Raw genomic sequence first — 24,160 nt, forward strand, 5'->3', positions numbered from 1 at the left:
TTTTCCTATCACGAGCATGCTTCAGCCCATGCTTCATCTTGGATTGAGCGATCTTCGAATTGACATTCAAGTCTCCCTGATGTTCTCAACCTCCCAAACCGCGCCCTTACACTGCGGCTCCCTGAACCGGCCTTCTTCGCCGGCTGAACAGTGGTACAAGAAGCCGTATCCGTTACAGTTGACCAAGACTGTCGAATCGACCTTTCCAGCGCGAAGCACAAGCTGACTTTGCTTGTGGACGACGGATGTGCCAGAGTCTCCGCAGAAGTAGACGTTGTTTGCGTTGAGGTTGCAGTTTGAGATTCGCTTGTACCCGTTGTATTTGCCGTTAAAGGTTCCTTCTCCGCAACTTGCGAGGGTTTGGCCCGAAAGCAGGGCTACGGCCATGATAGAGATGGCCGGGAATTGCATCGTAGCTGTCTTTAATTGAGTTTGAGGATTTTTTTCCGTCTTGAAGTATGGAAATGGTAACGTGGGTAGTCGGCGCCATCTGGTGAAACTGAAGCTTAAGCTTGGCCTGGAGGTCTGTGCCTCAACGTGCTAAGTTGGAGCCCTTTAATGGAAATGGACATGAGGTGTTTTGTGAATTGGGGAGACTACACTCAGGAATAGTGCAGGATTTCCAGCAGCATGACAGCTGGTCTGTCGTTGTCAGCCTCTTCCAAGCAGGTGTGGCTGGAAATGAGTGGTCCCTTCTGTCGGAGTTCCCAGAGAAGAAATGCGGCTTTCAGGCATGCTACTTCATGACATGGGCCACACACTCAGTACATGTACTCACACAAGCTCTTTCCGAACTAGCAGCACTGTAATTGACCCCTTGTGACATTAGATAACGTAATCACATGTATACACAAGCAAGATATCAAACGATGGGTATTCGAAGAAGGATTTGTAATCTCCCCAAAACTCAGCTCAGACATGATCATTATGAGTGTTCAAGAGGATTTGGCACTGGCTCCGGCTACCCTCTAGTCCTCAAACAGCTACGAATACTTCACGGGTACTCTGGCACATGTCTCGCCGTGCTTCTTGACACAAATTCATAGTCAAGAACCAAGCTGGTAGGTGTACATGTGTCTCCTAAGTGGATCAAATGCTGAGCTTGGGAAACTGTGGAGCGCTAAGGCTCAGAGGCCTGGACATGTAGTCAGGAACCCCTTCCCGAATTAGGAAGTACTCCCCGCCGGCCAGGAATCTGACTGCCTGAGTACTTGTATAGACATGTGCTTCGGGTCATGTAGCAGGGACTCTTACAGTATGGAAGTATAACTTACAACTGCTTTGTCTGCACTCTGCTATTTCCGTTGTATTTCCAGGAGAACTATTGCAATTGGCCGAGTTTCAATGATCGAAGCAGTTTCAGCAACATCCTTCGACCATATTCTCACCAAAACGATAGTATAAAATTGAACATTGCAGTTGAGTGTTTACGGCTAAGGACTAGGTCTCATAGTTCGTTGAGAATACCTACACATGCAAGGATTTCGACAAGTCATTTAAGACTTTGTCCTGCAGATGTGCGCCGTAGACAGGCGGTACGTCCAGCCCGCTGAGTGATGCCACATCTTCGTCGATATTCGGACTCGTTGACCGAACGAACTTGTTATTCGCATCAATTGGCACCTGAGGTGATGCAAAGAGTACGACAGGCAGCGATGCACGGTACTGAGCTTTGTTAACAAAGTCAGGATTCTCGTGCGCCATCAGGCACTTACCTTATTTGCAAAAGGACTATTGTCTGAATCCTGAACAGTGACCTCGATCGAAAAAAGGTGGGTCATGCTGATATCGTGGGATTCCATATCTGGAGAACATTGTTTCGGCTCTGCAGGAAGAGGAAGGCTCTGCGTCGTCTTGTAAAAGCGTTGCTCCAGATTCTCGTGGTCGTTCATTGGCGTCTCCCACTCGGCAACATCCCTATCGCCAACGAAGGTTGTTTGCTGGCTTTTACCAGCCTTCACTTTGTGTGACTCCAAAAGTTGGCATTTTGCTTGCGAGATTCTTGTTCCTGCTTTCAGCGGCGCAAAGCGCATTTCGAGAGGAATAGCTGTGCCCAGGGCAATGGCGTGATGGCCGATGGAGATCGAATACCGCAACTTTTCTCCCCATGTACCTTCGACCGTCACAGGGTCCATCAACTCGAATGCGGAACTTGAAAGCGTCCTATTTATTCGTATCGTTTTGTATGCCTGAGGCGTTGCAGAAGAGGTGTTGCTTCGAATCGTCGTTGCCGTCAGTTGGTAGGTGATGCTGCACCGACTACACCCTTGAAAAGTTTCTGGTGTATCACCGGGTATATAAAGTTTGAATGGCCACTCATGAGTAGTGGTATCAGAGGAACAAGGGGGCAGCTCTCTATGACCATGGTCGGTGAGGAAGGGAGGCCATTCGTACTCGAAGACGCGGACTGTGGTTGAGCCTTCGCTGGATTTTGATCCTATGTCATGGTCTCTGAAGACCAAATCATCAGCCTCATGTCGTGTACTAAGTCTCAATACGCTACCTACCTGCGACGCAAGAAGCCGTCCAAACGTAGCCGGACGCCGACTGCAGGCTGTGATGAAGGTAGACAATGACTAATAACTCCTCGAAGAGCTTGCTCATTTGCTTCATCTGCTGTCCCTCTCAAGAACACGTAATCTCGATCCATCCTGATATCCAGGAAAGCCAATCAGCCAAATGACATCGATATATGCGGAAGACGCAAAACGACCTTGCTTACAGAATTTTGAGGGACGCATCTTGGCTTTCAACGCCCGCTAGCCGTGACAAAAATGAAAGCATGGAAACTGATGTCTAGCTTCCGTTTCGGACTGTTGTGATCATCAATAGAAATCAGAAATTTCGGCCGGATTTCTCTCTGATAAGAATCGAAGGAGCAAGATACGCAGCCAGCAAAGGTCCGTGTCGCCTCATGATGCTCTTCAGCAATACAGACCGAATCATGATGGCACTCCATCAGCAAAGAGCGGAATTGATTTCCGTCGGAAGTGAGGTTAATCCAACGTCCTCAGCCTCGAAACACAGCGAGTAGGTACTCAGCCAGGCAATGCACCGAGATATGCTTTTGCTTTCAGCGAGTACCTTGCATTCTCCTGTGAGGCAAAGCCAAGCGGGGGAGTTTTTCCAAGTCAAGATCGAATGAGGGTGTTCGGGCGGTGGCAGCACTGGATAATCCCTGCGCAGAACAAGGTACATGATTGCGGCCGATCCCCAAAGAGGTAGTAGATCCCACCGGCAAGCTAGGGATATGACTTTGTTAAGGTCCCTTGGGCCACAAGCTTCACATGTTCTTTGGCCCTAAAGGCATCATGCCATGGCTGAAATAAGGTCAACTGTTGAGACGGAATACATTTGCCGCCAGTTTCCATTGAGTAATCAGGTCATCAGCTGGCAGCAAGAACCTTTCAATGCTCCTATGACAGGATCTAGGGCCGCATCACATCTGCGTCTTCGAAATAACAAACAAGTGGAGTCAATGCGGAGGTAGCGGAGTTTTCCGCTTGCCGGGTCAGCACCCGATCAACCGGCCTTGCCCCGTTCGGATCCCCGAAGCCGGTTGATCCTCGGGAAAGTCACGATGCTGACCAGCCTCAAGATTTTTGGTGTTTGTGTGACTCTAGACGGAAAATTGATTCCCTTGACAAATCATGCCGTATGACTAACCGCTGGCTGGCTAGTCTGATATGCCGACACATCAAATACGGCGATCACATCTCTCATTGGCGTTGGGACTAGGTATCTCGGGAGCTCGGCTAACAATTTCTAGCTCTCACCTAGTGAGACAGTCATGCTACGCTGTCGGGGTTAGCTGCATTTCGACGTCACATGCCGTGACAATCTTCCCCCTCAGCGTGGACCTGGGACAGGAATCTGCTCCCGGTGGGAATCCATCTCCCTTCACTTCTTTCCGTTGTGTCGTCGCTGTGTTGATAATACCTTCTATCGACTGCCAGCGTGCTTTCCTTGAAAAAGTAGCGCATCCCGACCGTACGCCGAAGCTGACAATACTTAATTTGATCATCCGCTGCGTCTATTGTTGCCATGAACTATCTCGAGTAATGCTTGACCCGGAGCTGTTATCGTCGCATCATTGATCCCAACGGCACCATCCCTTATTGGGCCACCCCGATCCTGCAGTCGTCCAACTAAGCTTTGTCCTTTCCCTAGCCACCAACACGTCTCGATAAGACGACACCGGATCCCATGGCATCAACTTCACTTTTATCTGCGTCTATCATCACCAATATGGCAGCCCTTCCAGCGTATGGGAACTATCATCACGTTCAGCTGGCGGAGGTTTTTGACTGCGCCCTCGATCAGAGGCTGGGCCGTCACCTTGCACCCACGCCAGCCCATCTCACGCGCGTCGTCTACGTACCGAACCACAAAGACATCACTACTCACTTGCCTCTCTACGATTACAATGAAAATTACGACAAGGCTGTCAAGAAAGAGCCTATCGGCAGCAGCAAGTACAAACTTGGCCTGGCAATGATGAGGCGACCGTTGGGAGATGGAACCGATGCGCAAGTTCGTTATCTGGTCAACTTCCAGAAGGGCCTTGATGGTGTTGCTGCAACGGTGGAGAGGAGAGTGCCAAGCCATAATGGCGAGATCGTCAGCTTGTAAGTTTCTATGAAGCGTCATCCTACCCAGTGCATAAGAAAATACGGTTACTAACATACTGGCAAGGCATATACCTGCCGATGACAATGGAAACTTTCGCGTTGCACCGCACAGCATGGAGCAAGACCTACAGCTAGCAGTCACCAGCTCGTTCCCCGTCCCAGACACAAAGATGCACGCAGCCGCAAACCCCGTGCGACACCCATGGTTCACGATTTCTCAGACGTCGCGAGACGGGAGCATAACTGTTCCCTCGAATTTGGAGTGGCAAGCGCGCCCAACAGAAGATGGGCCTTTGCGCTATACTCTGGTCGACACTGAAGGAGAGTTGAGCGGCGGTGAGCCAGAGATTCATGCCATCTACCACCACGTCGGTATCGGCTTCGCTCTGCCCAACGACTATAGCGAGGGTATTTTGCTACTTTCGGAGGATCTCAACGGAGAGGCGGAGGCGCTGGCGATTGCCACCTTGCTCGGTGTCCTTCGGCAGACAAGGTCGATCAACCAGCCTCCTCCCAGGCCGAGAAAGAAGTCTTTGGTGAAGCGAGTTCTGGGCAAAATTTGAGCCTTTTGGGGAACAGAACAGACTTCGTGTCTTTGGGAGATATGAACTTGCGTGATCGATTCTGGAAACTTACCGGTCTAGTGCGAATTGGGCGTGGAAATTGAGGAAGATGTTGAGCGGCAGATACCCAGGGAATTTGTATTTTTGCTTAAGTCTCTTATTTCTATAGCTACTGTCAATTGGAAAAGGAATGCATATCAGGTCATCCAGACTGAAAAGCTCCGTGGGGCTCGTCCCACCCATTGTGGAAATCGTTAGTGCCTATCTCGGTTTTCTTGCCATCTTTTGTCAGAGCCTGCGTCTTTTGAACGCGAATTCAAGACAGATATCGGTAAACTCAGCACAAGTTTCTATTCAGTTTGCATTGACTTGATCTCAATCTTTTGACACCGTTCGGCACTTATGTTGATAGAAACTTGATGTACGCCTGAAGTCTTTACGACACTACAAGCATCTTGATGTCACCAAGCCCCAGGAAGGTTAAGCATGCATGTATTTCTGCACTTCAGAAAACTTAAGTACGCAAGGCAACAAAAACGTGGTTGCGGGCATTAATTTTAGAATCGGTCCCTTAGATTCTGTACCGCTAAGCTCCGACGTACTTACACGTATCTTACAACAGCGGTGACCAAGTTGGAAGTATGCCTTGTCTTGGCATAGTCCGAACTTCAAGGTTCTTTGTAGGCGCATGACTAGTTAGGCCGGACTTCGGCCGTGGTCGGTGGATAGGCACTACATGATACATGTACCTAGGATGATTCTGTACTATCAAGTCATCGGTTAGCCGGGCCTCTACAGCTGTGTTTCCAGTGAACTGGCATTATATACTATTTGGTCCAAGAGGCGTGTCAACGATTATGCTTGCGGTCTTATAAGAACACACATGCTTCACTGTTAGGTGATATTCTTCTTCATGTTCAAATGTCAATAGTAACATCCTTTTCACTCAAACTTTATCACCTCACTCCGTCCATTGAACACCCATAAGCACACTCTTGAGAGTTGAGGACTTACACGCAGCATCATGAAGCCCGAGAACTGTGTTACTGACCCGATGCCAGTACGATTGATCACACTCAACATCCGCTACGCCATCAAAAAGACGCTTTTGCCAAATGAGCAGCCATGGGAAGTCCGGTGCCCGAAGTTGACGTCTCAACTAAGATTCCATACTGCCGGCCTCGCAAATGCCTTCTTATGCATCCAAGAGGCGCAGAACCAACAACTCCACGATTTGGAAGCGGAATTGGGCCCACGATGGGCTAGCATCGGTTGCGGTCGTGCTGATGGGGTGTCCGATGGAGAATTTTCGCCCGTGTTCTACCGGATTGATCGCTGGACTGCAGAGCGAAGTGAGACGTACTGGCTCAGTCCCACACCAGAGAAGCCTTCAAACGCATGGGGTGCAACCATCAATCGCATTGTCACGGTTGGCCTGTTCAAGCACAAGACCTCCGACGCTAGGATCGTTGTGATGAGCACCCACCTCGATCACAAGAGCCAAGAAGCCAGGCGCGAGAGTGCCAAATTACTTCTTAAGATTGCTAAAGAGTGGTTTAAGAATGTATCAGAAAGCTCTGGGAAGGATGTGCCGGTTTTCCTAGGCGGGGACTTCAACAGCGGGCCGAAGGACAAGCCGCATCAGATTTTGACAGCCCAGCCTGGAGGCATGAGAGATATCTCGGACTTGGTCCCGGCTTATCAGCACTACGGGAATAAGATCACCCACACGACCTTTGGGGAGGCGGAATCGACTACGATTGACTATCTTTTTGTACTGAACCACAAGCACATCCGCTTTTGCAATTTCGCCGTTCTCTCAAACCGATTCGATGACGGTGTTTATTACTCGGATCATCGCCCTGTGGTAGCCGACATGGAACTTCTGCGCTCGAAGGGCCAGTAAAAGCTTTTTGCACATCTACGTGTACCTAATCAATAGAGTCTTCCGACCTTTTGCTCTGTATTGTATCTGCCTAATTAATTCTCAATGTTCTTCGTCGCATGATAAACAGATAAACCAAATGATGAAAACCTAGGCTCGCATCTCTATCAAGCAAAAAACGACTTTGCTGAACTGCCGATTCCCCGCTTGAGGCCCGCGGCCACCGAGGGTGGATCCAGAAGGCTGACGTCGAATCCTCCTTCGGATCACGTTACCTACTGGCAAGGCATGAGAGTCTGGACGGAACGCAACCCCCATTTGTGCTATCGTCGGCCAACGCTTCTCCATTGGGTGAAAATCTTGCGGAAGTCATAGCTTGCATACACCTAATGACAGCGTCGAAATTATCACGTCGGAGCTGATTCGCTGGCTGCATGAGGAAATGAAATACTGTCGGGGGCAGTGGGAACGTGGACTACGCGTACATCACCATATATGACGACACCTAGGTTCAATGGTTTCGCTAAACGATTGGTTTGAACGTCAAATGCCTGCAGCAAGGTAGCAATGAGAGAATGTATTCTAGCATGCCTATGCACCCCAGCAGCAGATCGAAATTGGAAAGACCTAATTACGCATTTGTGATACGCAATAGCTTCTCTTGCTTGCCATTGAGAAGTCAAAGCAACCGAACCGGTATCCGCTCCAGGAGTGCGCGGAGACCGCTTGGGTTATGAAATTGAACATAAACTCAATGAAAAGACGTGTTTGAAGTTTTACTTGGAATGTTAACCAAGCATTCTCCATCATACACCCAATCATTTCCATCTTTCGGCTATCACAATGATGCTGCTGATTCTATTTCCGTTGATCCTGGGACAAGTGGCTTTGCAAGCTCTTGCAGCCATTGTTGGACAAGCAAGCAGTTTCAATGTCACGACTGAAGTGGCTCAGAAATATGGTTGTGGCGAAGCTTGCCAGCAAGCAATCCAGACTGGCAACGAGGGCGATCTAGAGATTTTTGGAACCAACTTCGACTTTGACTTTTACGAAACCGCTGCCAACTTCACAGGCTCTAGGCCCGGTGATGTCCTCAAGATCCAACCTGTCATCCCTGCCAACATCACCGTGCCTGCCGGTGTTGCCGTCTACAAGATTCAATACACCAGCGCCGACATCAACGGCTCCCCTGTACCCGTCACTGGCTTCGTCGCATTCCCATTTGCTAGGACACAGCAGCCCTTTAACCTGATCGCCTACGCACATGGAACCAGCGGTGTCTTCCGTGGCTGTGCTCCTTCGACGTCACCCAGCTTGTACGATTACCAAAGCTGGTCACCGATCCTTATTGCAGGATACGCGGTTGTTGCTACCGACTATGCTGGCCTGGGAAATAACTACACGGCTCACAAATACGTAGCTAGCGCAGCCAATGCCAATGACACATATTGGTCCGTTGTAGCTGCTCGTACAGCCTTCCCCGACATTCTTTCGCACGATTGGGCTTCGATTGGACACTCTCAGGGCGGCGGTGCGGTGTGGAAGCTGTCAGAGCACAAGCTCGTTCAAGATTCAGCCAGTGGATATCTGGGAGGTGTTGCCGTGGCGCCTGTTACCAAGGTCTACGACGCGCTGGTTGCCATCGAATCGCTTCGCAATCTTACTCAGACCGGAGGAGACGACCACGATTTTCTTGCTTTGGGCGTCATTCCATCTGCTGTACTTGGCATCAGGGCAACGTTCCATGATTACGACGCCCCCATCATTTCGGCCAAACTGAAAAACAGAATCGAGCTCGCAAAGATCGCACAGCTATGCGACGCGGCTATCTCGAGTCTTACAGTTGACCTTCGCTTCGACGCTCTTTCCAATCGCACTGCCGCATCCGACACGCGCCTTAAAGAGTTCCAAAAGTTGAACGCCCCAGCTCAAGGTGGCCGCGCCTCAAAGCCGCTGCTTTTGATTTTGGGTGAGGATGATACCATCGTCTCAGAGGAATCCGGTACCGCCTCGTTCGACGAGACCTGCGCCTACGGAAACCCTGTTCATATGAGCATCTATCCCGGCTTAGACCACTCTGCTGTTCTGACGGCAGCAACACCTGAGTGGCTTGCGTTCTTCCAGGACCGATTTGCCATGAAACCTTTCGGAGAGGGTTGCTCGAATGAGACCAAGGTTCCTTTTGACCAAGAACATGCCCAGCGGCCACTAGATAACTACTGATATCCCCTCATGAGGCAAGCCCATTGCAAGTCGTTTCACTTTCGGACATTTGGAGCCTATGCCATTCGTCTTCTTGGCTCTCCTCGATTTCTTGGTTGACATTATCAAGGTGTGCTATCATCACATATACAAGATTTCTCTACGGGTGCTCTACCTTATTCAGAAGTATAGCATTGGCTATATTGATGAAGCCGCAAGTGTACATAATGTCGCCTTAAATAAAATGGTTACTAAACACCAAAAGAATAGTATCTCTGGTGAGAAACTAAGCACAAAACATAGATACGTTGGAAGTGATCATGACGGTCAAATAATCAATATAAATCCCTCCATCACACGTGATTTCATCTGCTTATTCTGTATCTTATCTCCAGAGTCATCCTTCTCCTACTGCTTTTTGAGTCTTAGCACATAGGACGAGCGGAGTCCACCTTCATCGTCGGTAAGAGTCCGAGTTCTCCCAACTCTTGGAACGTCTCAAAGAGACTTTCAGTCGTGTCAACGAATCCAGTCCACCCAAGCCGTTTTGCCTTGTTCATACAAGGGCTTCCAGCCCGAAGATACGCATACTCAGACATGGAGAAAGCCTCAGGGTCCGCGAATGGGTCATTCGTGATCTTGCCTCCAGACTCCTTCATGATCTCGCGCCAAGCAACAGCATTCTCCTCCTCCTTTGCCCAGTCGGCAAGAGTGAAACGCGTCTTGGAAGAGAAAGGAGGGCCGTAGCCGAGGGGCGCCTTCTTCCCCGACTTTCCAGATATCTTCGTCTCAAGGCCAGACTCGTCGTCCGGTGGGGGCACCACCTTCTCAACACCAAACCAGCGAGCCAGCTCAGGGAAGAAGCGCTCCCACACCAGCGGGCCTCCGTCCTGGGCGTTGAAGTTCTCGTTGGCGCAGTCTTTGTTCAGGGCTGCCCACTCGGTCAGGTAGCCAGTCATTCGTGCCGAGCCGTGATAGGTCTCATACTGCCACGCCTCCCAGTCTCCTCCAAAAACGAGAGGCTCACCCTTGCGTGCTTGCACAGCAGCGTAGATGCCGAACAGGTAGAACATGTTCATTCCCGCTTGTGACGAGCTTCCGATGATAGCGCAGGGCATGATGATGTTCCATGCTGTGCCATACTTTTGGCAGAAGGCTCTGAGCAAATCCTCCTGCGGGTAGTAGAAGTTGGGCTGCAGGTGTCTTGGCTGCGGGTCAGACTCAAGAAGGGGGGTGCGTCCGCGACCAATGTGCACACCGTGGCTCTTGCCGCCGGTCTGGAGAATGAAACGAGTTGGCTTGATGTCCGCCAACTCTAACGCCTCGAGGAAGTTCTTAAGGAGGGCAACGTTGCTTTCCACAAGACCATCGACATCAGTCCAGAGCTTATGGATGTAGGAGTAGTAGAAGATGTGATCAGCTCGCACGCCAGCCTCTTTCATGCTCTTGGCAATCGAAGCAGGCTCATCGAGAAAGTCACAAGTAACGATCTCGATTCTGGAACGAGCATCGGCAGACAAGAGGTTCATCATCTCTTCCGGGGGAGGACGGCGAGAGAGACAGAAGATGGTCTTCCACCGCTTAGGGCTATCCAAGAGAGCCCGCATCGTGTTGAAACCGGAGATACCATTGGCACCGGTAATGATGGCAGTGAGACCTTCAACGGACTCGTCAAAGGTTGGAAGATTTCGGTAGATGCCAATTTGGCGGAGGGCTGAGAACGAGGGGCTCATGATGAAGACTTGTCGGCTGGGATGTAAGTGATGATTGTCAATGAAGATGAGAAGAGAAGATGCCTCAAGAGTGTGCTGAGAAAAGACATGAAGGCGAGTTCTCACTCATCTTTAAGTAGCAAATCCTTTCCTCTCCCTATCTGTTCCTACTCAACTAAGACTGACTCTATCAGTCTCATCTTTGCCTATCTCCGGTCTGTTTCTCTTTCCCGTATCAAGCCCCAGCATTGACACGGTGCGTCATATTGTTCACCCACACAAGGGGTTCTCACATTTCTCGGCGGCTTTCCGTCATAGACTAGGTAATATGCACGCCGTCACAGTGCGAAAAACTTCCGGATCGGACCCGGCCTCATATAATCGGGCTTGAGGCGAAATTGACCGATGTGGGACCCCTTGGACGCGGCCATAAATGGTCCACAGATGTCCGTTTCGGGCCAGTTGGAGGGCGGCCAAAGTGCAATTTTGGCGCCGGGCCAAGCGTCGACGCCATTCACGGCCCTCACAGTGCTATAGGACAATTATGTGGGGCGGCCCCTTTTCCATCCAGTCTTTGCTTGTCTTTTGAATGGGAATGTCTGACCGAGTTGCTTTTTCCCGCTGGGGGTTACGCGGATTGCTGACCTGGCCCGAAGTCCGTCTTGGGTTTCCGAGTCATCAAACGCATGTGGTGTAACAGTGGAAGGGTTTTTCATCCAGATTCAGGTAGAGTGGTGGTAGTGAAGTCGTCTCATTTGGCAAAGGATGGTTACATTCCGTGTGAGCCGCCTCTTATCTCATCCTTCCGTGTTGATCTCCCGAGTTACGAGTAGTCAATTGTGATGGCAGATGCGCCGATGTTGAAGGGAGTTAAAGATAGTCATTTGAGGAGGTGATACGATAGTCTACTACATACGAATTCGCCATATCCTCCTTAGCCTTTCCCATTCGTTGACGCAGGAGCACTCGGTAATTACTAAGGGCCTTGCTGTCTCCGTTGCCTCGACAGACAGGGCACTTCTGGCCGTGGGCAATAGGCTGAGAGTGTAACTCTAACTTCAGCTCATTCGGTATTCGAGCAACTAGACTGGCCTGCGCCAGCTCCCATAATGCATCACGTGGTCTCAACCCCAGAGACCTGTGATGTGGTAAGTGTGGGTGTCCACAGCAAAGACATCCTGATTCAGGCAGATGCGCATCAAACAGAACACGCCATTGGATCCAAGACCCCTGTAGCCGACCACGTCCTTGACAACTTCTTCATCGCTTGCGTTGAAGGGGTGCTGAAGATCCCACTTGTCCAACAGCTGCATGAGAATCTTGGTCTCCTTGCTCTGCATCCCGCCGGGTCGCAGCGCCTCCACTAACCTCTCCATACTGCCCTCCACAATTCCCTCCCAGTTGGACAGGGACCCGTACACATCTCCTTCATGTTCTTCATGGCACGCTTGGCATTGTTCCAACTGGTCGCCTGGCTGAGGGCAGCTATCACCAAAGCATCCATCACATACAGGCACTCTTGAGCTGGAACATCTGGATCTGCATAGAGTTCCCGAATCACATCTCCATGAAGCCCTTTCGGGGTATACAAGCGACCTGACATTCGTCATGGGTCGGTTGGAGGAAGTTGGGGTATGGAGATGACTGGGCATGTTAAAACCAGGCGGCAAACCTCTTTCCAGAGAGTTTTGGGGCTGAAGGCGGTGAGCAGACGAATTCATCGTCAGCAGGGTTTGCCTTGAAATCAACAATCCCGTTCTCGTTCTTCTTCTTCTTAGGCTTTGGCGTGTTCTTATCAGTGACTTTCTTTGTGATTGATGAGGATTTCCGACGCGTCTTGCGCTTGATATTGGCTTCCAACTCGTCGGAAAGTGTGCAATCGGAGTCATTGTGCGTTATTTTGGACGATATAGAGCTGGGATTTCCTGTTTGGGTAGCTGATCGCGTGCGTGTTGTTGTTGGGATTAACAGTGATGCCCTGTTTATGGGACTGGTGTTAAAACTTGTTCTGGTCTAGGCGGGTCTCAGGAGAAGGTTTGATTGTGCGAGACAGACCCCTACACGCATCTGCGTAATATGACTGGGAAACAGTTCCAAATTTGCTGATCTTCTCATGCTAGGTCAGGTCTCCAACATGTCTCATTCATAAGTTCTCACGGACAATTTTACAAGTGTTGTTGTCCGACACAGAAGCCATCTCTCTTGATGACGGCATTCGTAGTCCCTGTCGATCTAAGCGCAAGCCCCCCTAACCTTCCGATCGATCCACGCCACTCAAGGGCTGGTAGGGGATTTGCGCTCCAAATCACTAAAACCTAGTACCGGTACATCGTTGCGTGCCCCAAAGGCCACTACCGTTGGAGTCATTAAGACAGCCAAATGTGAAAATGCTCCTCATCGAGCTTAATCTGAAAACGTACTCTGATTCGCGAGTTTCTACGGTCCCGAGCAATGTCTAATTTGGCAACGACGAGGCAGCCACCAATGGCCCAGATTCCAATCGAAGAATGGCCAAAACACTAAAACGCTTATCAAAATCAGAAAAGAAGGAAACCTAAACACGAACCTTGTCATATCCTGTTCCTCTCTGAAGCACCACCAACTTGTCTCGTCCACAAGTCCTTGTATCTGTTACCTTGCGCCAACAATTCTTCGTGCGTACCACTTTCAACCACTCTACCCTCGTGTACGACCACAATCTTGTCCGAGTTGACAACCGTTGAGAGTCTGTGCGCAATAACAAACGTCGTCCTGCCACTCTTCAAAGTCTCCAAAGCATGCTGAATATTCGCCTCAGTCATCGTATCAACCGCACTCGTCGCCTCGTCGAGAATCAGAATGGGCGGATCCTTTAAAAAGACTCGCGCAATGGCAAGTCTCTGGATTTCACCGCCGGAAAGTTTGACTCCCTGCTCGCCAACCTTGCTCTCGTAGCCGTCGGCGAAACTCAGGATCCGGTCGTGGATCGCAGCAGCCCGACATGCCTCGAAAACGTCTTCGTCTGTCGCAGATGGCCGTGCGTAACGCAAGTTTTCCATGACGGATGCGTTAAACAGCAAGGGGTCCTGCGGAACAACTCCAAGGGCTTCGCGAAGCGATGTGAGAGTGACGTCGCGAATGTCTTGGCCGTCAATGGTGATGCGACCGCTTGTGACGTCGTAAAACCGCAGCAGCAATTTCATGATTGATGACTTTCCAGCGCCCGTCTCTCCGACCAAGGCGATAGTCTTTCCTGGTGCTGCTGACACGTCCAGCTGTTCAATAGTCTGTCTCCTCGGATCGTAGGCAAAGCCGACATCCTCAAATGCGACGTGGCCTTTGACGGGCGTGAGGTCCTTGGCGTTCTCCCTTTCGACGATGGTTGACTTGGTCAGTAGTAGATTGAGAAGACGTTCGGCATCCACCAAGTCTGACATCAAGTACCGGTAATTGTGTGAGAGGAATTTGAGAGGCCAGACCAGATACTCCCAGTATGTTAAGAGCAACACAAAATCTCCGGGGGAAGCTCGGCCGTTAGTGATCTCATACAGTACCAGGCATGCTAGCACAAAAAATGTCACTGGCACGGTCGCCTCCAGGAGAGCCTGAATGAAAGCATCGCCGACTCCATATCTACGGCTAGCGGCGAGTTGCGAGTCCACAGCCTGGCCGAAGCGGCGCTTCTCGAAATTGAACATGTTGAAATACGTGACGGTCTGCCATCCTTGAACAGCCTGGTGCATGATTCTCGCTTCCTCTCTTTCAGCTTTACTTGACGCCCTGCGATTCGCAAGGTTCATGTTTGAAGTGACGACCTCCAAGGTTGTGAAAGCCACAGAAGCCACAAGCATAGCCAGAGAGACGTAGGCGTTGAATTTCCAGTACAGGAACCAGAGTGCGATGAACATGTCCGCAACTGTCGGCAGTATGTCAATGACGGCGGTCTCGAGCAGATTACTAAGAGCTCCACCCTGCTCAATGGCCTTCATGACTTCTGCAGAGTCTCTCTCAGCGTGGAACTCCATGGGAAGGTTCATGACGTGACTGAAGGCGGCATTGGTGATCTGTCTGTATGAAAACTGCTTGATGGGAATTTTCGCGAGTGCTTCAATCAAACCTAGGCCCGACTCGCCGCTGATGAGACTTAAAAGCAACCATATGGCCAGTGCACCGTACGGTGCTTCTTTCGCCAGGATTTTGTCGGTGACGATACCGAGTTGACGGGGGATCAGGATGATCATTGCTCTTCCACCTGCTATGCACAGAAGGCAGAGAACAATTGAAAGTTGAACTTTTCTGTCGTTTCTGGGGATCAGAAGCGGGACAAAGATTTTGAAGTCTTTCAAATATCCCAGCCATCCGCCCGTCTCTTCTAGTCTCTTGGCTCGCCGACGCTTGATGCTGGCACTATCGTCGTCGTCATCGTCTGTATCTTCGACTTCGGAGCCATCACTGGCGATCTCGGTATCGGTATCATCCCTGAAGCGTTCGGTTCCATAGTCTGCAGGCCCTTCTTGTGCATGCGATCCAAGGAAAGGTTGACTTTCTGCTGAGCAGGCTCCGCTGCTACCGCCCCGATTGGTAGTGCTGGCCAAAGCAACCAAAACTAAACCGGTAATGACAAAGATTCGAGCTCCTTGGCAAACAAGACAAGCAATGTCGGGGGTAGAAAATGATCGTCCACGAACATTGAGAACCAGCAGAGGAATCTCAAGCAAGATTGTTGCAGTGCAGGCGCCGAGCAAAAGTCGTGGCACATTCCCATTAGAACAAAGCGCTATCCACGCGAAAGTTGACAGCAAGACGTGGATGATGTGAGCTTGCTCCTCATTGAAAGCGCCGGGCTGAAAAGTTGCAGCAACTAGATCAGAGACGTATGTAATAATGACGATGAGTTTCGCAATTTTCTCGGGTTTTGATCGGCGATGTTTGTAATCTTTCGTTGATGTGTGTTTCCTCTTGGCTTGGCCTGACTGAACTGAAGCCGAAAGGCCGATGAGCACGGCGCTCAGGGCACAGCCGTAGTGCAGGGCCTGCGAGGCTTGTGAAGGGGAGATCATCATGAAGGAGTCGATGAAGATGAGAGTGAAACTCAAACTAAACATTGGCAACTCACTCTCTGTCTTAAGTAGTTGATGAGAAACATTTTTTTTGTAGTCTACTCTTTACTTAAGGTTTCCCGGGGATAACCGTGCTGTGCACCAAAAATCTGACGCTATGACATCTTACCCTGTGTAACACTGCCGTACCGGTAGATGCCTTGAGTTCATCGCCGCATCGGTAGCGCTGATAATTTTCCCCATAGACATTTACGATCTACCCGGAATGGGATTGTAGGCTTTACTGAAGTGCCGTGGTCCAATCCACTTTTCTTCACCTTGAAACTAAGCCTCGGGCCGCGTCTGACTCATCTCTCCGGCCCAGTATGATTCACTTCTCATCATCGCGTAACAGAACATTCGGGCCCCGATACGTTGGAAATGTCGACGTTCAAGGTGCTCGTATAACGGTGGGCATTCTTGACTGCGGGACACAGAGCCACTGAGGCCAAAATAAATTACGACCACCGCGAGTTAGACTGGCATGACTAGGGGAAAAGGTCAACAAATCTTTATCCTCAATTCGCACAATGGTGGCTGAGGACCAGCAACGAGCTCAATTGCAACGTCGGGAATGACTCAGAGGTAAGTATCTTGCGAGATTGTCTACAGGTTGATGCTGCAATTGGGCAGATTTTGAACGCCATGATGACTGCGATTTCATATGCTCGACAGGCCCAATTACGATAGAGTGGCAATATCCAAGACTCATACCATCCTTGTCTCTTACATTCAATGCTTCTTCTTTGGAGCACCAATCAACATCTTTCATTTACTGCCCAGAGCAATTGCAGCCATCTGTTTCGTCGCAATGGAGATTGGCGCGGTACCCTTCGACTCTTCAACTTCAGCCAATATCTTCGCCCTGGCCTGTCGCTCAATCCAGTCTTTTGCGCCATTGTAGGTACAATTATAGTCCATGAACTCAGCCGGATTCCTGTGATTATTAGCGACAGAATCACTTGCTCAATTCTAATAACTGACATCTTGATCTTGTTGTTGCCCTTGTCTGTCGCAGGCTTTCCGGACTCTCTACTGTAGCCTTGGATGAGTGTGGCCCTCTCGTACCGACAGTCGAATACTATCTGTTGAAATGTTAGCCACTGAGCCTCAACATCAATGGCTAATAGGATTGTCACCTTCAGTCTCTCTGTAATCTGCGATCGGGTCGGCTTTTCCTTGATGTCTGAAAAGATGGCTCCTAGAGCCTCTGCATCCTCGATTGCCTGACTGGCCCCCTGTCCTTGAGTCGGCAGCATCGGATGCGCGGCATCACCGATAATGATTGCACGTTTGCAGTACCAAGTATCCAAAGGGTCCTAAACGAGTGTCAGATCTTTTACTCCAAATATTCGATTGGGCTCTAGCCTTACTAGGTCGCGAAGCTGCCACAATCCAACTTCTGTGCAGTTCTTGAAAACAGCCTTGGCCCATTTTGGAAAAACGTCAAATGTTTCCCTGAGCTTATCGGGACTACCCTTGGTGGTCCACGACTTACCTTCGGCATTTTCCTGCATTTGGTCTGTAATATTGAGTAAGCCACGAATTTACTTTGGCTTGAGGAATACGCTGTTTACCATCTGGTACTAGAGCTACAATGCTGTAGATTGCTCCGTTCCTCGCGGGGCCCATGATGATACGTCTATCATGGCCCATGATCATAGTGGTGAACGACTCCCTCGGATCTATCACGGATGTGAAATCTTTGTCTTGCTCCAACTCGGAGCTGTCAATCACTAGTCGGTATGCTGATTAAATCGATTTATCGTCAGCATCGACGTGGGATACACGGTGTCTTCTTGATACAGTCGCCTGCTTACCGGAGAGTCCAGTTGGTATCGCGGGGGCTTCCTTTCCGATGATCGATTGTCGAAGAACGCTCTTGCTACGACGGGATTAGGAATACCACCCTCTGATTTCACGGTAAACTTAACTCACATCCCATCAGCTCCAACAATGAGGTCTGCAGAAAGCACTTCCCCGGACTCGAGTGCGACGGTTCCAGCCTCTGGGTCGCATTTCCGGACTACGCAGCCCGTTCGGATCTCGACAGGATCCACGTTTCCTTCGTTTCGCGTTGCTGCAGACTTTAGAGCATCATGTAAATCGACACTTTGAAGTCAGCTTAGTAGGGAAATGATTTTTGCCATCAGTGCTTACCGATGATAGATCATTCTCTCCTGCATCATTGTCAGTGATTCAGATCATGGCGTGTCAGAAGCAATGACGGTGCACCTACAGCGCCATAGCTCTTCTTCAAGTGAAAGGGAATCTCTGCATGTAGTTTTCCTTCTGTGTTGTAAATCCGAAACTGGAAAATACCTGTCAGTTGACATCCTCATCAGGCTTCCTGCCTTGACCTTACAGCTTTGTCGGCCATAGACCCCGTCTTCGCAAGGCCTTCTTCGAGGTCCCATTGTTTCTCGACAATTCTACAAACGTCAGCTACCTTACGCGGAGGGGAATACCTCGCTTGATCTATGGTTCATGACTTACTTTGACGCATTTGGCTGGAGACTGAGAATTCCTGTTTAGTCCACTTCGTCTCTAGAAGAGCATATGCCTCAAAGATGCACGGGGCGGACGATCTCACGATATTGTGGCGCCGATCTCTCGGTTGAGGCGACTCTGCTCCAGAACAATTATCTTTCGATTTGACCCTCTCAACGCAATCGCCTGTGGCAGTTAGTCAGAGCGCAGTTTCGTCTGCTTCTACAGTTGCTTACCGCGGATAATCCTGCGATGCCACCGCCAACCACGATGATGTTGAACAAATTGCTTTCGTTTGAGGCAGACATCGCGACGAGGATTACTAATGACTCTGACACGAATGGAAGAAAATGATGGACGTCAATAGTATGCAACCCTCAAGGCTTTGCATCGGCGCAGGGGATCAAGTATTACTGCGGCATTGGCATGTGCGAGATGAGCTGTGATCGGAAGCTAAGACCCTCTTCGGACAAGACCGCCAGTCACATTGGTGCTTTGCCTATCCCGAAGGCATAGCCGCGAGTTCAGCCCATCCACTTTCCGATACCTAGCTGCCTTTGGACCCTTAACCCAGGTGAACTGGAAAAGAAGGCAGATGTGTCTGGGGTTGGGGGACGTATCTGCCCCAGTTGGCCAACTTTAGGGAGCCGAACCGAGCGGCGAACCGAACCGAGGGGCTCGATCGCAGTGCCCATCCGGAACGTGATCAGCACACCCGGCCCAGAACCTCGGAAATCTTTGCAGGGGTGCAAGACACAGCTTATGTTAGCTAGATTGTGATCGTGGTGGCAACGTCGTTTGAACAGGCAAAAGTCAAATAGACCTACAGCTTGCAACTTGTGATAGCACCAAAGACTGAAACAAATCATCCTTCAGCTTCGCTGCACTGACTCTAAGCCTTCCAAATTTGGCAATCTTTGACAATGGCTACTACGACTGTCTCAATTACGGAGCAGCCCAGCGCTGCAATCAAGACCATTGATAATGGCAGAATGAAGATGGATGGCCAGGACCCGTCCTACGGCGATTGGCGTGATGACCTTCTCAGAGACGGATTCGCCGTGATCAAGGCTGCTATCCCAAGAGAGCGCGCCGACGGCTATGCGGACAAGATGTACGGGCTTCTGGAGTCATTGTAAGTTCTATGTTGATCTTCTTGGTCTAGCTGCAGGAATCTGACTGGTTCTAGCGGCCTTGGCTATGATCGAAACGATCCATCGACCGTTCATCCCGACAAGCTGCCGGTCATCAATGAAAAGGGTATGCTGATGGCCTACGGGGCCTGCCACGAAGACTTTGTCTGGGATATCCGCAGTGAACCCGGCGTAGTTGGTGCATTTGAGAAGGTCTACGGCACTGAGGACCTCCTTGTCTCCTTCGATGTCATCAACTATGGCTTCGCGAATCGCACAAACCTTCCCGAAAACAAGCCCTGGCCCCATCAAGATCAAGACCCTGAGAAGCCTGGATTCCGCTGCCTTCAAGGTCTCGTCAACCTCCACCCCTGCGGCCCCGATGATGGTGGTCTCATCGTCTGTAAGGGCTCTCACAATCTGAGTGCACAGTTCCACAAAGACCTCAAGGACGAGCCGCGTATCCCAGCCTGGACCAAAGAGTGGTATGGCTTCACTGATCGCGGCATGGAATGGCTGAAGGAGCACGGCGGAGAGTGGATCAAGGTTTGCGCTGACCCTGGTGACTTGATTGTCTGGGATTCGCGCACTGCGCACTACAATGTCCCCGTCAAGGGGAAGATTGATCGAATGGCTGTGTACACTTGCTTCATGCCTGTCACAGATGCTACCCAAGAAGATCTTGTGCGAAAGAAAGCCGCATATGACTGTAAGTTCTTGATCCTGGGTATATCTCAAAAAAAGAGATGGAGCTGACAATATGTTCCTCTACAGCTCGACTGGGTACCACCCATTGGCCCAACGCTCGTCACACGGGGTCCAACACCGCCACCCGAAATGGAAAGCCAGACCACATTGTTAGGGAGAGTCCATTGAACGACAAGAAGTTGAGTGAGAGAGCTTTCAGACTTACAGGTATTCCTTACATCCGGGTATGATTGTGAATGCTCAAGGTATTTGTTGGTTGATGGGAAGTGCAATACTCGGAGAAAGGGCCTAGGATACTGTATTCTTACCTTCGTTGACATGCATAATGCCACAATCGTTGTTCTTCAAGGTTTCTCAACTGCGCCTCAAGGTGACGCCATTACTTACTACAACAGCTCCGCATATCGGCAATGTGTCGCGAATGACAGCGGGAAGGTCATGCCTGAGCTACTTCATTTCATGCATGTATCGATTGGCGCTACGTAGTCACTCTACAGGCCACTTGAGCAATGCCGATATAGAACGGAGCAATGAGCTTTGTTCCGGGACTATCACCCTCAAGAGAACTCAACACCTCGTATCCATGGACATACTTGTTTAGAGACATAATCTTCCCCGAGAGCAATATCTAGCGCCCAGGCGGTGAGATGAGATAGGCAGTATTGTCTAGACATAACATTATCAAACTGCACCCGAAAGAGAACCGGCTATCCGAGTGCCATGGACAATGGGATTTCGGTTCAAAGACCGAGTTCGCGATTCGGGTTGGCCAGCACTCGGGTCCCAGAAAAGTGTTGGTTTGAAGATACGGGTCAAATCAAGCCGATAACGTATACCGCTTCGATCTCGAAGGGAAACGATAGCTGAGCAGCATTCATAGACTCCGAACCGAAGATAACAACTACATAGACACAACGGCACGGATATTGAGCCGAAGACTCCAATTCCGGAGCGCTCTAGGTTGTCACATCCCTCGTTGTGGCTGAGGACTTCCCTGTTCGCGTAGGCTTCCCCGCACGAAGCTGAGCGATAGCACTCTGCCGAAGCAAACGACCTAGTAAATGACCAAGCCGGGGCCCCTCTCCTGTACCCCAGACTGTCAACCCCAACACTGAATCTGGGGTTGAATCTGGGGGTGCCGAATAGTCTGCCAAGGGTAGAAGAACACAGAAGCGAGGGAGTTGATACGAATCCGAGATTGACGAATGATACCACAGATGTTTGTCAGGGTGTCTATTTTACAGAAATATGACCTGCCTCCCGTGGCATCAATTCAACTTTCACGACAACAATAGTTCCACAAACAACAGTTCTTCGTCCTTGATAGAGGACAGAGGACAGCAGTCTTTCAGTTCCGAACCAAAAACCCAAGTTCCGCTACTAACTATTCAAGACGATCGCTTCAACATGGGCGAGATAGACAACAAGATCACCGAAGAAAGGGTGGAGTCCGCCTCTGACTTCCCCCAGAAGCCTCAACTCGACGATGGCAGCTTCAAGGCAAATGTACAACTTGCCGACGGAGATGTTACCTATCTTATCCCAACGCCAAGTTCGGATCCACGCGGTGAGCCTGCGGATTATCAAAGTCTCCTGATAACCCAAGTGCTTCCTGCTAATCATTCGCCTCAACAACTCAGATCCCCTCAACTTAAGCCCACTTCGAAAATGGGTTAGTCACCTTTCAAGAATCCGACACTCATATTCCGTGTAAAAGCGATGACTGATGTTGGGAATCCTTGAATAGATAATTACGATGACTTGTGCGACTTTTGCTGCTGTTGGTCTCGTCCAAGTCTCCGGCCTTGGAGCTCTTCTCGGAGAGTTTATCCCTGAATATGCAGCCGAAGGCAGAGGATATGACGATATTTCCCATCTCATGACTTATCCCTCCTTGTTTATGGGACTTGGAAACCTCATTGGAATGCCTCTTGCACTTGCAGTAGGCCGTCGTCCGGTTTTCCTCGGGTCTTGTGCCTTGGCCGTCATAGGTTCCATCCTCTGCGGTGTTCAGAAAGGCTATACCTCTCACCTCGTTGCTCGTATGGTCCTTGGCCTGGCAGCTGGTCAGAGTGAAGCTCTCTGCCCGCTAATGGTACAAGAGGTTCACTTTCTTCACGAGCGTGCCCGGTGTCTCATGTGGTTCACGCTTTGGCAGTCAACTCTCAGCGCTGTCTACCCCCTTCTTACTTCCTACATAGCCGCTGGCATTGGGTCGTCTGGCTGGTACTTCCTGGGCTCAGGTTTTGCCGCCATCACTTTCATCTTTGCGGTCTTCATGGTACCTGAGACAAAGTATGACCGGCCGCTGGCAGCATACCAAGGCCAGACTGCCCAGGTCTCGCACTTTGTCACAACTGCTAGTCCTGGAGTCGACGACACCACTGGAGTGTATACGGAGATGCTGACCCGTAAGACTACCACGGAACCCCGTCAGCTTGACTTCGTCAACTTCAAGCCTCGCACCTTCGCGTCCGACCTCCGTCTTTTCACCCAAAAGGCCGATTGGAAAGAAGGTTGGCAATGCTGCACTGGCATGGCTCTCGTTACCTTCTTTCCTGACATGATGTGGGCACTTCTGCTCAATGGCCTGACGATGTAAGACGCAGCCCTGGCAACGGCCAATACCCCATTCCATAAAGTTTCAGTGTACTGTCACTAACTTAATCTCCTTCCTAGCGGCGTCAACATCGCTCTTGGTACCACCTATGGCGGGATCCTGCAGAATGCCCCCTACAACTGGAAATCATCAGTCGTCAGTTTCGCCCTGACCGGTCAAATTGTCGTCGCATTCCTTGCCTTGCCACTTCTGGGTCGAGGATCAGACTGGGTCATTAAGTTCTTCGCTCGAAGGAACGGCGGTGTTCACAAAGCAGAATACCGACTGATCCCTCTCATCATTCCCGTCATTGTCGGTACGCTCGCGGCCGTGATCTACGGCCAGGCAGCTGAGCACCCCGATAGATATCACTGGTTTGCCATTGTGTTCGCTCTTAATGCCTACTACTTCGGATTTGTCGGAGCAAACCAAGTCGGTATCACCTATGCTCTCGATGCGTACCCGACGCGGTCTGGCCCGGTGCTGGTCATCATCTGCGCTATGCGCGGCGTCATCTCTTTCGGAACGAGCTATGGAGTGACACCTTTCATCGCCTCAATGGGATACGATGGTGCATTCGGTATTTATGGAGCTCTTACGGCAGGTATCGGCGCTGCTGGAATCTTTGTCTTCATCTGGGGCACCCAGATCAGAGAAATGGTCTCGAAGTGGTCCATTGCAAACACCACGACAACCCCTTCATACAATCATTAGCATGGGTGAAATCCTTTCGCCGGGATCTTTGGGTTGATCACTGGGTCCCGTAGTCTCCAGCATCAGTCCCATATTGTGTGGGCCTTGATTTGGCGGCAGGTTGAATGACAGTTAGGTGGTCCATGTGTACTTTGAGTGTAATCGAAAGTGGACCTGAGTGAAGAATCCAACAATAATAAGTGATATTTACTAATATTGGCTTCTCCTTTCTGCTTACCTATTTTTTTGACTGAACAAATCGAGGGTGTGGAGGAAAAGAATCGCGGAGCATCTGATTGAACTTGGGGCCACTCGAATTCCCTAGCTAACATCCGACGTGGTAACGCTTTCAGCAACTCAAAGCCATAAAGATTGACAGTGCTGTAACTTCGAACATTTCCAAAGTTTTGGTTATTTTGGGAAAGTCGTACTTAGATGGCATCCACGACTTTCACTTCAAGGGAAG

At 50.2% G+C, this 24,160-nt stretch overlaps 9 protein-coding genes across 9 annotated transcripts; 4 read left to right on the forward strand and 5 right to left on the reverse strand.

The window, feature by feature from the left end:
• Positions 1-66: 66 nt before the first annotated feature.
• Positions 67-411, reverse strand: CCOS01_07236 (uncharacterized protein; the record flags this gene model as incomplete). The annotated part of the gene is made up of 1 exon (XM_060455403.1): positions 67-411. The coding sequence occupies one exon, from the start codon at positions 409-411 to the stop codon at positions 67-69; it is 345 nt and encodes a 114-aa protein (XP_060313295.1).
• Positions 412-1,467: 1,056 nt separating this feature from the next.
• On the reverse strand, positions 1,468-2,033 carry CCOS01_07237 (uncharacterized protein; the record flags this gene model as incomplete). The annotated part of the gene is made up of 2 exons (XM_060455404.1): positions 1,468-1,665; positions 1,716-2,033. 2 exons carry the CDS (start codon positions 2,031-2,033, stop codon positions 1,468-1,470), a joined length of 516 nt encoding a protein of 171 aa, XP_060313296.1.
• Positions 2,034-4,248: 2,215 nt separating this feature from the next.
• CCOS01_07238 (uncharacterized protein) lies at positions 4,249-5,194 on the forward strand (the record flags this gene model as incomplete). The annotated part of the gene is made up of 2 exons (XM_060455405.1): positions 4,249-4,628; positions 4,696-5,194. 2 exons carry the CDS (start codon positions 4,249-4,251, stop codon positions 5,192-5,194), a joined length of 879 nt encoding a protein of 292 aa, XP_060313297.1.
• Positions 5,195-6,218: 1,024 nt separating this feature from the next.
• CCOS01_07239 (endonuclease/Exonuclease/phosphatase) lies at positions 6,219-7,100 on the forward strand (the record flags this gene model as incomplete). Its single annotated transcript, XM_060455406.1, has 1 exon — positions 6,219-7,100. One exon carries the CDS (start codon positions 6,219-6,221, stop codon positions 7,098-7,100), a length of 882 nt encoding a protein of 293 aa, XP_060313298.1.
• An 822-nt stretch (positions 7,101-7,922) lies between these two features.
• On the forward strand, positions 7,923-9,302 carry CCOS01_07240 (uncharacterized protein; the record flags this gene model as incomplete). The annotated part of the gene is made up of 1 exon (XM_060455407.1): positions 7,923-9,302. The coding sequence occupies one exon, from the start codon at positions 7,923-7,925 to the stop codon at positions 9,300-9,302; it is 1,380 nt and encodes a 459-aa protein (XP_060313299.1).
• A 404-nt stretch (positions 9,303-9,706) lies between these two features.
• CCOS01_07241 (NAD dependent epimerase/dehydratase) lies at positions 9,707-11,014 on the reverse strand (the record flags this gene model as incomplete). Its single annotated transcript, XM_060455408.1, has 1 exon — positions 9,707-11,014. One exon carries the CDS (start codon positions 11,012-11,014, stop codon positions 9,707-9,709), a length of 1,308 nt encoding a protein of 435 aa, XP_060313300.1.
• Positions 11,015-12,117: 1,103 nt separating this feature from the next.
• On the reverse strand, positions 12,118-16,077 carry CCOS01_07242 (ABC transporter; the record flags this gene model as incomplete). Its single annotated transcript, XM_060455409.1, has 3 exons — positions 12,118-12,478; positions 12,666-12,918; positions 13,656-16,077. The coding sequence occupies 3 exons, from the start codon at positions 16,075-16,077 to the stop codon at positions 12,118-12,120; spliced, it is 3,036 nt and encodes a 1,011-aa protein (XP_060313301.1).
• A 762-nt stretch (positions 16,078-16,839) lies between these two features.
• On the reverse strand, positions 16,840-18,869 carry CCOS01_07243 (uncharacterized protein; the record flags this gene model as incomplete). Its single annotated transcript, XM_060455410.1, has 12 exons — positions 16,840-17,008; positions 17,056-17,390; positions 17,445-17,593; positions 17,649-17,819; positions 17,892-17,956; positions 18,010-18,183; positions 18,232-18,251; positions 18,311-18,382; positions 18,437-18,503; positions 18,568-18,588; positions 18,665-18,747; positions 18,798-18,869. 12 exons carry the CDS (start codon positions 18,867-18,869, stop codon positions 16,840-16,842), a joined length of 1,398 nt encoding a protein of 465 aa, XP_060313302.1.
• Positions 18,870-19,484: 615 nt separating this feature from the next.
• On the forward strand, positions 19,485-23,715 carry CCOS01_07244 (major facilitator superfamily transporter; the record flags this gene model as incomplete). The annotated part of the gene is made up of 7 exons (XM_060455411.1): positions 19,485-19,696; positions 19,751-20,403; positions 20,469-20,585; positions 21,796-21,969; positions 22,043-22,074; positions 22,150-23,000; positions 23,082-23,715. 7 exons carry the CDS (start codon positions 19,485-19,487, stop codon positions 23,713-23,715), a joined length of 2,673 nt encoding a protein of 890 aa, XP_060313303.1.
• Between the last annotated feature and the right edge of the window lie 445 nt (positions 23,716-24,160).

Source organism: Colletotrichum costaricense, assembly GCF_030867565.1.
Source record: "Colletotrichum costaricense strain IMI 309622 chromosome Unknown Scaffold_7.1, whole genome shotgun sequence".
Classification (NCBI taxonomy): domain Eukaryota; kingdom Fungi; phylum Ascomycota; class Sordariomycetes; order Glomerellales; family Glomerellaceae; genus Colletotrichum; species Colletotrichum costaricense.